The sequence below is a fragment of the Antechinus flavipes genome, chromosome 2 (assembly GCF_016432865.1).
Source record: "Antechinus flavipes isolate AdamAnt ecotype Samford, QLD, Australia chromosome 2, AdamAnt_v2, whole genome shotgun sequence".
Lineage (NCBI taxonomy): Eukaryota > Metazoa > Chordata > Mammalia > Dasyuromorphia > Dasyuridae > Antechinus > Antechinus flavipes.
Window position 1 is genome coordinate 346,750,416 of NC_067399.1, and position 13,472 is coordinate 346,763,887.

Below are 13,472 nucleotides of genomic sequence, written 5' to 3' on the forward strand. Positions count from 1 at the left end.
TGCTCTTTTTTTGTTCCATACCTTTTCCCACTCAGAAATTATTTTTAATATGGGTGATTTCTCCACTGATTTGCATTCATTATTGAGTTGAAATAGCTTAGAAAAACAAAATTCAAATAAATTTGATCTCCGTATATTTTTTAACTCTTTGTACTTGAATATCTTTGTATACCATGAAGTTAATTAATTTGACGATGAATTAGAAGCTAGAATTCTATAACATATTTTGGTTATTGGTATCTATATGTGGTAGAATGGTAAAATGCATAACCATGTCTAAAGAAGGTTGGAAAGTTGAAACAAGAAAGAAAACAATTTCTGAATTGATGTCTCCAAACTTTTATAGCCTTGGCGCTACTATAATTTGCCTTTTTTCTATCAACTATGTCTTCTGAAAAATCATCATCAGGTTGTTAGAAATCTCTTGAGATAGATAGGCAAGCCCATCACTTTGTCAGATTCTTAGTGTTTCTCAAGGGATTTTTTTCTTTCCTCCCCGCTCCTTCCACTCTGCACCCCCCAAAGAGGACTTTGAACAATGTCAGGACTGCCTGTACTCTTTGAGTTTGCATCTGTGTACTGTCCTTGCTATTTTTAGCTCTTGTACAGTGTTCTTCAGATGGCACTTACTTTAAAAACAAGTTAGCATTTTCCACAAAATCATTTATCCAGCGTACTCTTGATTAAATGACTGTTAACCCTAAGAGGCGAGAAGGACAATCAACATGCTTTTTTCAATCACCATTCTTTCTTTTTTTTTTTTTTTTTCCACTAGGGAGTTTCACTGTAGGTTAAAGCTTTGCTTTCTAAAGCAATTAAGTCATATTTTCAAAAAGAATATTAGATTAAAATCACATTGTGATTAAAGCACAATGTAAAGGGTCTGAAACTGGGAGAAAATATTGAGTGCTTGTCTACAAATTCTATCACCTATCATCTGCTCTGAATGCATTCTGAATCTTTCAGTATGTCCAGCTCTTATGATTGCAAATGGCCCTGTTTTCAAATGGAAATAAGATTCCCAAACTGATTATGTGTATTGAATCGGAATCACTTACTAAATGCCCTTGTTTCGAATGTATTGAAAAAAGGGGGGAGGAGGGGAGGATGGCTGCAGACCTCTATAGCCAACTCCTTCTCATCTCAGGAAGGTCAATCTATTTTGCAACTTTTTGCCATCTAACCATGTTTCAGCTAGATAATTATGAAACCTTTGTATTACTGGTCCAACATTCAGCAGTATACATACACACTCCATTTCTGGTGTTCATTCCCACATTTTCTCACTAAAATCACCACTCACTCACAACACATATACATAAACATACTGTTTTTATTCTTGCCCTAACATACAGCAAAACTCCAAACATAGAGCCCTACAGTTTATGCTGCTCAACTTTCCAGAACTAAACCTCTCTCTGTCTCTCTCTGTTTTGTTTCTCTCTCTTCTGATCTTTCAGTACTCACATACACAGTTTCACATATGCTTATATTCATTCATCCTAGTAAAATAACAAAATTAGAACCTACAGTAAACTTAACTCCTTAGTAAAAAAAAATAAATCATTTCAAGTATATTTAACAACTACCTCTACTTGTCTTAATAATATGTACACATGTATTTATATTTTCTAATGGTCACATATCATAAATATATAATAACATGCATATTATAGTTTATCACAGAAAACTATTTTCTCTTTAGCCCAATCAGTTCTGCATTTGTGTAAACATTATACATATGTACATTATACATATATATTTGAATGAATCATATTTAGAGCACTTTGAATTTAAAATGAGGCCAGCAGAAAATGTACAGTGTTATAAGGAGATACTGATGTTTTTTATCTTAAGTCTGATTTCTATGTGAGCTGTGGATATAACACATTCTATATGATCATTACAGCCAGTGCTTATGTGTATACTCATACAGACACAATCAATTCTGCACTGAGATTGAAAGAGAAAAGTGAGCCAAGCATCAGCATTGACCTACTGTTCCTACTGGTAGTGATGATGGTATTATGTTAAAGTGTTCATAAGTATTCTTACAAGGTGTGTGTGTGTGTGTGTGTGTGTGTGTGTGTTGTGTGCATGTACACACCATGCGTGCACACGTGAGCTTTTGTTTGCATGTGGTGCCTGCACATTGTTTTTCATTCTTAAGTGTTTTCAGAAGCAGGAGAAAATGTTCTCAATTCAGGATTACTAAATCTATACTATCCCAGCATGGTCACAACAATGATTCATGTAGCAGTGGGATATGGAAGATAGGCTGACAAACAATTTCCTGAATCTCCTGTGCTTAGTTTATGTTCAATTTGGCCCCCCAAAAAAGCTCAAATCCCCTATCTCATGTACTGGATAAAAGCTGGAACAAGACAGAATAGCTAACTTGTCCAGGGGATTCACATACACACACACACACACACACAGGTGAGGGAAGAGAGAGAGAGAGAGAGAGAGAGAGAGAGAGAGAGAGAGAGAGAGAGAGAGACAGAGAGAGAGAAAGAGAGAGAGAGAGAGAGAGAAAGTTTGTCCTATTGGTCATTAAAGCAAGAGTGAGTAGCTGCTTCCAGAATAGCAAAAATCTTGGGTATTTTCATGCCATTTAGGTAATTCTGATGTTTTTAATTTGTATACTCCCAAATCCATAGCTACATGGAGAGGTCAGGAAAATCGATAAACAAACTTGCTGATAAAAACTTCATATTTCTATATCTTAAGACATCTTTCTCAGAGCAGAATTGATAAGAAGGATGTAGAATTTTAGAGAGAAATCAGAATGGATCGTTTTAGTGATTTTCCTATCAAAAAGATGGTTGGACAGAGCTCTTAAAATCTCAGACTAAGATTGACGACTCTAGTTCTTTCATTCTAGTCTCTCAGTAACCAAGGCATGTGAATAAACATATCCAAATTGAGGGGAGGGGGGAGACAGAGAGAGCAAGCTGGGGACAAGCTAAAATACAAATAATATGATAATAAAATTTCATTGAAGTGGTTAAAGTAAGGAATTTTCTGAATTCAGGTATCCAAATGAAGAAACTAGGAGTAAGAAAACCTTTGGACCTTTCTCATTTATTGGATTACAACAGTACCAGCAATTTCATTTCCCTTTTGCAGAAAGATTCTAAGACATGTTGCTTTAATTCAGAAGAAGCATTTCTAATTCACTTTTTGATATTTATTAGTCAGTAGCTCATCTCAAAATAAACTTGCAAACATGTTTTGACATGTGATTTAACAATATCTTTGTTATATATTGATAGCCTCATCAGTCACTTCATTCACAACTTTCTGTGTGTTTAAGAATATATTTCAAAGAAAGGCAAAGACAGTTTCTAAATTTCCACATTCTTGTCCTAAATAAGATTACCTGGAACAGCTTTTCACCTTAATAAAAATTGAAAATAGCCAAAAAATGCACAGTAGTTATTTGAAAAATACTTGAAAATAAAACTAAATATATAAATTTTAGATGTGATATTTTTTTTATTTCATTCAACTTACCTAAAAATTCTGAAAGCTCACAATAATCATATGAAAAGAACTTATTGTTTTAAGATAAAAATATTTTACATTTAGGAATCTTTCACCTCTTTAAATAAATACACATAAATACATATATACAATATATGTGTATATATAAAATACACATAGGTGACAAAGAATCGGTCTTGCAGCCAGGAAGACCTGATGTCAAGTCCTTTCTCTGATACATACTACCTGACTCTACAGAAGTCAAGATGTTTAAACTTTCAGTGCACTAGTTAACTTTCTAATATTGTTAAAGATCAGGTTCTGTCATGCATTGGTAAAAGGATTCATTAAATCATAGATTCAGAGTTGCAACTTTTTATTTAGCTTCTCTTAGATGTAAGGAGACTTTTCTCAGATAGAGAACTCTTTCCAGATTGCCACCTATATTTCTACACCAATGAAATCAAAAGAGAGAAATTATATGTCTATCTTTTCAACAGGAAAATTACTAATTTTAATTACATGGATTAAAAAGGACAGGAATTCTGGTTTCTTTGTATAGTATACTCTCTCTACTTCAACTTCTGAGAAAGCCAGCTTTACTAGGTTACCACCTTCTTCATAAACTTAGGTTTTACTGAGTTGCCCTGGAGAAGTTAAATGAATTGCCTAGGATCACTTAGCCTATGTTTATCAGAAGTAAAACTGAATCCAGGTCTTCCTGGCCTTGAGGCTGACTCTCTATATATTAGGGAAGCCTTTATATGTGAACTCTAGGTGTGTGGGGGAGATGGGAAGGTTACCATATGTAGATAAAAAACAATAAAAACCATCCTTAGATTTAATACATTCATTTGAGACACAACAAAAATTGCATTCTTGAAAGGAAAAAATAAAGCATTGATATACGAAGTGAAATTAAAGCATTTCATTTCTAGAATTCTATTGAAATATTTTTTTTTAAATAGACCAGACAGTGTCTTTTAAAAAGAAGGAGGCAGGGAGGAAAACAGAAAACTTCTGAAGTTGTAATAAGGTCACTATCAGATCAAAAATGAGTTCAGTCTCTTCTGCAACACCTCTATTAGAAAATAGCAAATAGTTCCCAAGTTTTGAGTTGAGAACATCTTCAGTATCTTTTAGCTGGATTAAGTTCCGAGTATTATAGCCATATCATCAAGTGAATGTAATCATTATAACTAAAAACACCAAAATTACCAGTGGAATTTGATAATAGATAATTCCCTTTTCTTTACTTAATTTTTCACTTGGTTCCTGATTATCAAGTTACATATTAAAGCAAAGTTTGATTCTGCTTTTAGTAAATAATCATAAAAAGCAGGAAGAGAAAAAGATATGATCTAAAAAAAGTTTGCCAGTCCTTCCAAGAGAAAAGAAAATAAAGAAATTGTCTTCTAAACAGAGGAGTCTAAGTCACAGGAAAGCAACTTTCCAAAGGGAAACACAAACTTAGAGCAGGCCAGGGTCCTAATCAAGCAGTACTGCAATATATATATCTATCCTAAATGTGATTTTTGTATAGAGGTATGACAACAAGTCTATAATCTGCCACTTTGATTACAAAGTAAGTACTATTTATTTTTAAGACCTTGATTTACAAGCAAAGTATCAACCCAATTTCAGATTTCTATTACATGTTTTATATATCATTACAAATAAATATTACTTTAGAAATGGTTGAGAGTGGCTGGTGGATTGGATAAATCCAATCTGAATTAAGGCTAAATTTTCACATTTCTTTTGGATAATGAAATGGATTCTTTTCTGTTTTCTAATGCAAGGAAAGATATATTCTTTATCAGAATTATTCCTTTGTATCTTAGTGTTCTTTCCCCCCTCCCTCAAATTGACCCTCTTTGAAGATAAAGATATAAAATAGAAAACATTGACCTTACCTGATACCTAATGTGCTGCAAGCCAGAAAACCCGGTCTCATTTCTTCTCATCACCTTAGAAGATATTCTTGCTACTTTTTTACATATATGTTGTTAAAATTAAGTCTGTCTTTGTTTTCCTCCCTTAAAAACTCTTAACCCATGATACATTATATACATCCATGTGGATGTGGGTGTGATTTCTCTTGATCTGTCTCTTCCATTATAAAACCTTAGCTATACTTTTTTTTTTAATATCAGAGATCCAGCTTTTAATACATAGACAATATAACCAAGACTACCTCTCCAAATCTTTCCATAAAAGAATCAAAATTTCTTTGGGAGCCTGTGTTTACCTTCTTGTTGTAGAGGTTGCAGTCCTTCTTAGTTAGAGAAAGAATTGCCTCTCTTTGAGGCCAAGAGGAAATTTCCTACTGCTATAAATTATGTCCTGGATCATTTTATCTCCATATTAGCATGGGGTTTTCTCTGATTACACTACTTGGACCATTTAGGTACTTCACCCAAAGCCAGCCCATCATTCTGAGCTTGAGCTGTCCCCTAACCTCTTGGAAGTTCTGAAGAGAACAGTTACACTGAACATTGAAAATTGCTTGTGTTTGACTCTTTGACTCCTCATTTTATCTTTCCTTCTTTCAATCTCTTTCTTCCCTTCCTCCCATCAGTTTCTTCCTCCTCTCTTTCTCTCTGCCTGTCTTTCTGTCTCTGCATGCCTGCCTGTCTACTCAATTCATCCCCAACCCTCCCTCCCTTCCCTTGTACACTGCATAACTGACTTCCTTGGGGAAAGCAGAGAGAACAGCTTTAATTCTTTCTTTCTTTTTTTTTTTTTTTTTGTTTCATTTCCTTTTTCTCTCTTTTTCTCCTCCCCACCTCCATTCCCAATTCAACCCCAATTCAGAAGGGACTTCCTTGTCTTTAGATTCCCAAGCTTCTCCTATTTTTTGTGGCTCAGGCAAAGGGGGTGGGAGTGGGGGGGTTAGGTGGAGTGGGGGCGGGTAGCAAAGCAAAATGCTTTTTGATACTAAACATCAAACATAGTGAACTCCCTGGTTTCAGACCCCAATGCCACTACAACTGCACTCCAGAGCTCTTGAGGGTAGTCTCATGTTTACATCATAGAGGGAGGGAGAAAAATTCTCTCTGCATTCCCCCCTCCCACTACTTTAAGTAGTCAGTCAAGGCCTGGAAGTAGAGATGGAGGTGAAAAAAGGTCTTGGGTTCAGGCACAGAACCCTTTCCATCAAAGGAGGCAGGGACCTTCAGATGGAAAAGACATGTTACCCAAACATCTGTGGAATTTACAAGATTATTTTACTGCTTACTTCAGGTGACACTTTGAGAAGGGCAACAAGGCATCCTTTCCGCCTAAATAAAAAATAAACCAAAGATGGGGAACTATCTTGTGCAATAATGAAGAGAACAGAAAAGACTTCCTAGCGGTATACTGGGAGGAGGGCGCGACAGATGTAGTCAGAGTAAGAATACAAGCAGGAAAGGCATCTGTTGAGAATAATTCAAAAGCTGAACAATTAGTTCTTCACTTCTTCCTCAATTATTTCTCCATAAAGAAGTTTGTAATATTTTAAGTGTCCTAGAAACTATGTTTGTCAAAAGGGGGGAAAATCCTCCACCACCCTTCATAAATTTGTTATGGCGTTTGTTTGCTTTTCTCCTGATTGATATGTAAATGTAGTTGGGATCCTGTTTGCTCAGAATTTTGTGCTACGGAAAGAAATGAATTCACCTTTACTTGGATCAATGTACTTTAAGCAGCCTACGGAGTAAAAAAAAAAAAAAAAAAAAAAAAGTTTATTTAATGGGAAAACTAAATCTACTTTAAGAAAGACAAATCCGTGTACAGAATTAGTCAGTTGAGTATTACCCAGAACCATTTACTAGCGTGGAGCTGAGACGCCCCTCTATTTCTATAGATTTATGTCTCCTCCCACTACAATCCAATTTCTCCCCATACCTGCTCATTCCTCTCTGGGCCCCTAATCCCAAACCCCAGGCCCCTTTTTGGCAGGACCCAGAGCACAGTTGGAAGGGAACGCCCACGAAGTTTAAAAGTTTAGTGTTGATTTCGTTTGGTTTGAAAGCAAGAATTCTTTTTCATATTTCCTGATTTCTCCTCAGCACTAGAAATGTTTTCCCGCGTCATCCTTTCCGAACCCCATTCCTATTTCAATACTAAACCGGACAATCGGTACCTAAGTAGAACACCAGCACACTTCTTTGACAGTAAAAATAGAAAAGCTTCCAGAAAGCTAACAAAGAGAGATTGCTACCTAGAAGTTTGGAGTGTTTTCACCAACTCTGGTGTCCCTAGACAGAGCCCACGAACTAACTTGAATCTTTTAATTTCTTCTTCCTCTGGAAATAAAATAAAAAGATGACAAATGAATGGAAAAGAAAAGAAATTGCGATTAGGAAACAGCATTTTTTTCTTCGGCATTTTTGCAAATAATTAAATTTGTCCTGTTCCTTATTGGGGGAGGGGAAGAACGATGTTCTGACGATTCCCCACCCCAATTCTTTCTTTTAGGCACTTTTCATTGCCTATACATGTGGGGGAAGGGGACTAATAGGAAAAGACATGAGCGATTAGAATTAATATTCTTATATTTTGAATTTCCTAAGAGTATTTTCTTTTTAGCCCAATCTACCCTTGGGACTCTTTTCCTTCTCTTTCTGGAAAAAGAGAAAGTGGAGAAAATCAAAGAAGATTGGGGAAAAGCAGGAATCAGGAAGGAATGGATACAGAGTGATGCTAAAGATTCTTTGCAGAAAGGGTTTAGGATTCCGGAGTTGGATACAAGTCGAATAAAGCCCTATCAGCCGGTCTATCGCCTCCATTCTGATGACTCCTCTAACCTGGTTCCCACAACCCTGCAACCTTTATCTCACATGACTCTTGTCTCATCCTAGTGATCCAGCTAAAAACCGCCTGCAAAGAAAACAATCCACAAAGAAACGCTCCTAGTAGAGCCAATAAAACAGCAGTCAGTAAGTTTCTTTGAGTCTGTAGAAATAGCTATTTAAGGGAACAAATTAAATTCTGTCTCTTCCTCGTCCTCCCACCCCCCTATTTAAAAGAAGCATACATTTACAACTACATCTATATCCACATCTGCACAGGGAAACTATGCAGAATTCAAACGTAAAGCATTTAGGCTAAGTTCTGAGCACAACCAATTCGTTTAAAAACGACATCTCAGCATTATTAAAATTATATCTCCCAGTGGAAGAATTAAGAATTTCTTTAATATTTTATAGAGCAAGCTAGAGATTTTGTTTCTAAAATCAGAGGGATTTTTTAAAATTTTTGTTCTTCATTCTCTCTTTCGTTATATCTCCTACAAATAATTTTTAAGGAAAAAATTTCCTTTCCAGTTCTCAGGATATCTGCCTCCCAGGTGTAGTCACAATTTATTTTCAGTAGGCTGACAAAAGCTTCGGTCTCCTTTTGAATAGATTTGGGTCTTCATCATCACAAATCTAATGTCCCTGAGGGAGTGATGATATGCCCCTCCCTCAATCCCAACAAACTCCCACAACCACTAAAACTAAAAGGGGTATTAATAGAAGAAAAAAAAGAATCTTTTTAATTTGTATAATTTATTAGAAGCTTCTTAGGAACTATATTTAAGCCAAATATCTACATAAGTTACAACAGAAAAAAAAGACTGACTTCGCAAATACCAAACTGCCAAATAATATACACGGATCTGTCAATGTCCATAAAAAATGGGAAGAGATGAGTAGGTTGGGGAAAGTTGCAGAATTTCCTTTTTACAAGAAAATATACAGATACTAAAAACTAGGTGTTTAGTCCAACTTTTGACAGCATTATACAGCTACAGGTACACATCAAAGGTAAGAAAAAAAACGATATGTCAAGGCCAGTGAAAATGTTTCCTCTGCCTTGAGTAGCCAGAATGGGGGCCAGGAGGAGACTATGGGACTGAAGGCCCGTATGCCTTGTGCCTCCTTTGTTTCTGTGATGAGTGGGTTTGGTAAAAGCGCCTTTCCTCTTTCCCCAGATTCCCCACTTCCGAAATCTTTGTATTTACATTCTCTAGTAATGTGTATGGATGATTGTTGTTTGATAGTATGTGTGTGTATGTGTTTGTATATGTGTGTATATGTATGTTTGTATGTATATGTGTATAGAGTATATATACCCATATACACATGAGTATAGACGTTTGCATATATATACATGTATATGCATATGATATATCTGTGCCATACACACACACACACACACACACACACACACACATGTACTTTTAAAGTCCAAAATCATTATGGCCCTCTCGGAAAAGCCTCATTCAGACGTTCTAAACCCATTTTCATCACCTAAGAGAAACCCCTAATTTCTTATTCTGTCCGTCTTTTTCTGTTTAAAGATTCCTTAAAGAAACCTTAAATTCACTTTTTTGCTTCTATTAAAACACGCAAAATTAAAAAGTACAAAAAAGAAAGACGTCCAGCAGTTTGGTTTTTGTTGCTTTTGTTTAAACGGGCAAATTATTAGGAAAAGTTGAAATATAACGTTGGAGCAGCAGATTTGATTCTGTGTGTGTGTGTGTGTGTGTGTGTGTGTGTGTGTGTGTGTGTGTGTGTAATTGTGGAGAGTGGAGGGAGAACTCATTTGTTTTTGGTATGAAATCTTTTCACCAGGTCCTACCGTATAGCAAGGTAGAACAGGACATGGCAGCGCCATAGTCCGAGCTCGAAGAGTTCAGGTGGGACAAACTGGACACTTGACTTTGAAGGGACGAAGGACTGGCTGAGTGCTGGGCCAGATCTGGGGACTGACCAGCGCTGCTGGACTGGTGATTCGGGTGCTGGCTCAGACTGGTGCCGTTGCTGGACACAGTGATGGCCGCAGCCGCGGACCCCTGCTGTTGGTGACCTTGGAGGCCAGCAGCGCTAGAGGCATTAGACCCCGCCTGGCATGGTTTGCCATCCTTGACCAAAACCGGTACCGCCACCCTCCGTGGGGACTGCTGCTGTTGTTGGCAGGAGCCACTGTCCTGCTGCATCTGCTGTTGGGCGGCCTTGTCCTTGGCCTGTCGCTTCATCTTGTAACGGTGATTTTGGAACCAGATTTTTACTTGGGTTGGTGTAAGGTGGATCATGCTGGCCAGGTGTTCTCTCTCAGGAGCCGACAAGTACTTTTGCTGCTTGAAGCGCCGCTCCAGTTCGTACACCTGCGCCTGGGAGAAGAGGACCCGGCGCTTTCGCCTCGGAGCGCTCTGCAGTGGGGCTATGTTCTTGCTTACATCCCCCAGAGGGCCCAGGCCTCCCATGCCGCTCATGTTCATGCCGCTCGTGGGGCCCATGAAGCGGGAGACTGCAAGGTGACAATAGTACATGGGTCGGGCTGGGAACCTCGGCGACAATTCCGCCTCGGATCTCCCTAACTATTTATCCCACACCACACCCTTCTAGGCCCCGACCGCCCCGTCTAGGTATACTGTTCACCGACCCAGTCCCTTGGGCAGGGGTAAGAGAGGCTGGGGATTTTCATTAGTTTTTGTTAAATGGGGAAAGTATTTTCTCTCTTGGTCTACAAGACTCAATGAGACTGTATAGAACTTGAGGGACTTCTGTAGGATCCCTAGATGCAGTGCTAACTGCAATCCACAGACTGGGAATTCAGATTTCCCGCTCTCTGGACGACATATATCCTTATCTACTTGCTTCTGCAGAGAAAAGTCTCAGTTGTTTTGGAAAACCCTCAACCGAATCCATTTCAATTCGTATAGAGAGAAGAGGTTGAGGGTCTTAAGGAAGGAAGGGTTTCATATTTGAGAGAAAATTTGAGATTTGGAATTGTGGGGCAGGAAAAAGCCTTGGGTTAAAACAGCTCTAATCTCGTCCCCCTTCCTCCATATTCAGCGTGCCTCCTCACCCAGTCAGATGTTGGTGAAAGGCAAAACCGCCTACTTCTATACAGAGAAGTCTCTTTCTCCCCAGAGCCTCTTACCATTCTCTTTCTCCAGTTACTTCATCAGTGACTGAAGTAAAAGTACTCTGTGCCTTGTACCCTAGAATAACTCCCTTCTCGCTTTTCCCGCAATATCAGGTCAGGCCGCGAATGTAGTTCCCTGATGCCACTCGTCCTCCACCCTTTACCCCCTAATCAACTTGCTTCCTTCCCACAGGAAAATTTTCCCATGGTAAGAACACAATTTCCACCTAATCTCTTTCTCTTAGACCTCGCCAAAGAGGTATTAGGAGAGATAGGAAGAGGATGGAGAAGAGGAAGAGAAATAAAGGGAGATTTTCCATTGGGTAGTATCTGGGACTCCCTGACGCTGTTACCCCTTTTTCTCTGCTTCCCTTGACAAAAAGAAGAGGGAGGGCCCCCCAACTTTCCTGCACTCTTTTGCGCCTGTACCCGGACGTCCCTTCAGCTAACCAAGCTTACCCTCCCCCGCACTCACCCATTCCCTTCGTTCTTGCCTATTCCTGGGGTAACACTTACTAGAGGGAAAGCGTGGATCCGCGTTGGCCCCATACCAGCCTGTGGCCGAGGCGCTGTTCCTCATGGTCTCCTGATAAGGAGGCAGCTCGCTCATGTTGCTGAGGTTGCCGTTGCAGTAGCCCCCCATAGCGGTGTGTGAGAGCTGGGGTACCCCAGCAGCGGTCATATGGTAGGCGGCAGTCACGGTCCCGTTGTGACCCATCGGATGCTGCTGCATAGCCGGCTGGGCTACCTGGCTCTGTCTGTATGCCGCTAGCGGAGCCCCGAGGTTACTCCCCTCCATGCCCACTTTCTTGTAGCTTTCCTCCAGGGGACTCAAGATGTCAGACACAGAGAAAGGAGTCGTGTGCTTTGGACTCATCGACATGATTCGGCAGCGGCTAGAGGAGGAAGGAAGAGGAGGAAAAAAAAAAAGAGAGAGAGAGAGGGGGGAAGGCAAAGCCTCGCTGCTTTTTCCCCCTCCCTTTGCCAAATATTCTGGTGTTACCTTAACGCCGATCTTGTTGGATGTACACGTAACGGAGTGGACCAAGTCCGCCTTAATTGGATTGAGTGGAGGCTCAGGGGCTGCCTTCCGTTTGTTTTAGCCAGGCGCCAGGTTTTAGGCAGCCACCAGAGGCGGGGCGTAGGCACTAAAGCTACAAGACAATAGAAGCCTACATCTTGCCCGAGATAATTAGCTTACATGCTGATGACAAGGTAAACACCTTTAAGTTTCACTTGTCAGGATTTTTAAATCTTAAAAGAAGAGAGAAGGAAAGACGGGACATTTTTTTCCTCCCTTCCCTCCCCCCATCTCCTCACACACACCCCCGATTTCTTGTGGGGTGTCAGTAGGGTCGGTAGGAAAGAGGAAGAGGAAGGAATGAAAGCAGAGAGGGATGGTGGGGGGAGCAAAAGAGGAGGAGTGAGAGAGAAAAGGTAAATGCTGCTTTTCAATCAACTTGTAGGATGAAAAAGTGAAATTACTTTCTCCTGTGGTTACCCGGCTAGCAGAACAGGGGGATTTGGTGCTGGGATGGAGTTTGGATTATCACCTGAGCCCGCCAGAACTTCTCCCCACTGCCCTCCCAGACTCATGCCCTCCAGTTTGCTTGTGACAGCGACGGACTTTCCTCAGCAAAGAGTAAATAGTGAACAAACCAAAGAGCTCCAGATTAATGCTGTTCCCAAAATAGTTGAAGACTTTCCCACACTATCAAAGAGACAACGTTCTGCTCCTCAGATCCTTTTTTTCCTACCAAAGAAGAATCATATTGGGCTGAGCTGCAGCTTAGGAAGGAAACGAAACTCGCAACATTGGAGAGGCTGTCTTACCTCCACCAGGCCCTGAACTACTGAGGATCACCACACTTCAACTCACAAGCGCACATAAACACAAACACACACTCAAGTTTGCCCTGGTACTGTCAGAGGATGGGTGTACCAATAAAGATGTCAGGGTAAAAACTCAAACGGGTGAACACACAGCTGGGAAATATTGGAAGTATGTAAGAGTGGAAGTGGGGAATTAGTTCGTTAATTAGATGGGAGTGGATCGATATAGATGGCACCACGCCTAGTCATCA

At 39.6% G+C, this 13,472-nt stretch overlaps 1 protein-coding gene across 1 annotated transcript; it reads right to left on the reverse strand.

Moving 5' to 3' along the window:
- Nucleotides 1-10,010: 10,010 nt before the first annotated feature.
- NKX2-1 (NK2 homeobox 1) lies at nucleotides 10,011-12,475 on the reverse strand. The gene is made up of 2 exons (XM_051978001.1): nucleotides 11,905-12,475; nucleotides 10,011-10,767 (listed from the first exon to the last, which is right to left on the reverse strand). Exons 1-2 carry the CDS (start codon nucleotides 12,269-12,271, stop codon nucleotides 10,085-10,087), a joined length of 1,050 nt encoding a protein of 349 aa, XP_051833961.1. The 5' UTR covers nucleotides 12,272-12,475; the 3' UTR covers nucleotides 10,011-10,084.
- Nucleotides 12,476-13,472: the final 997 nt, after the last annotated feature.

Bases quoted from the DNA above. Each gene is read 5' to 3' on its own strand.
- NKX2-1 (XM_051978001.1), bottom strand. From the start codon at position 12,271: ATGTCGATGAGTCCAAAGCACACGACTCCTTTCTCTGTGTCTGACATC. The intron at 10,768-11,904 runs GTAAGTGTTACC...GTCACCTTGCAG, and splicing joins GGATCCACGCTTTCCCTCTA to TCTCCCGCTTCATGGGCCCC.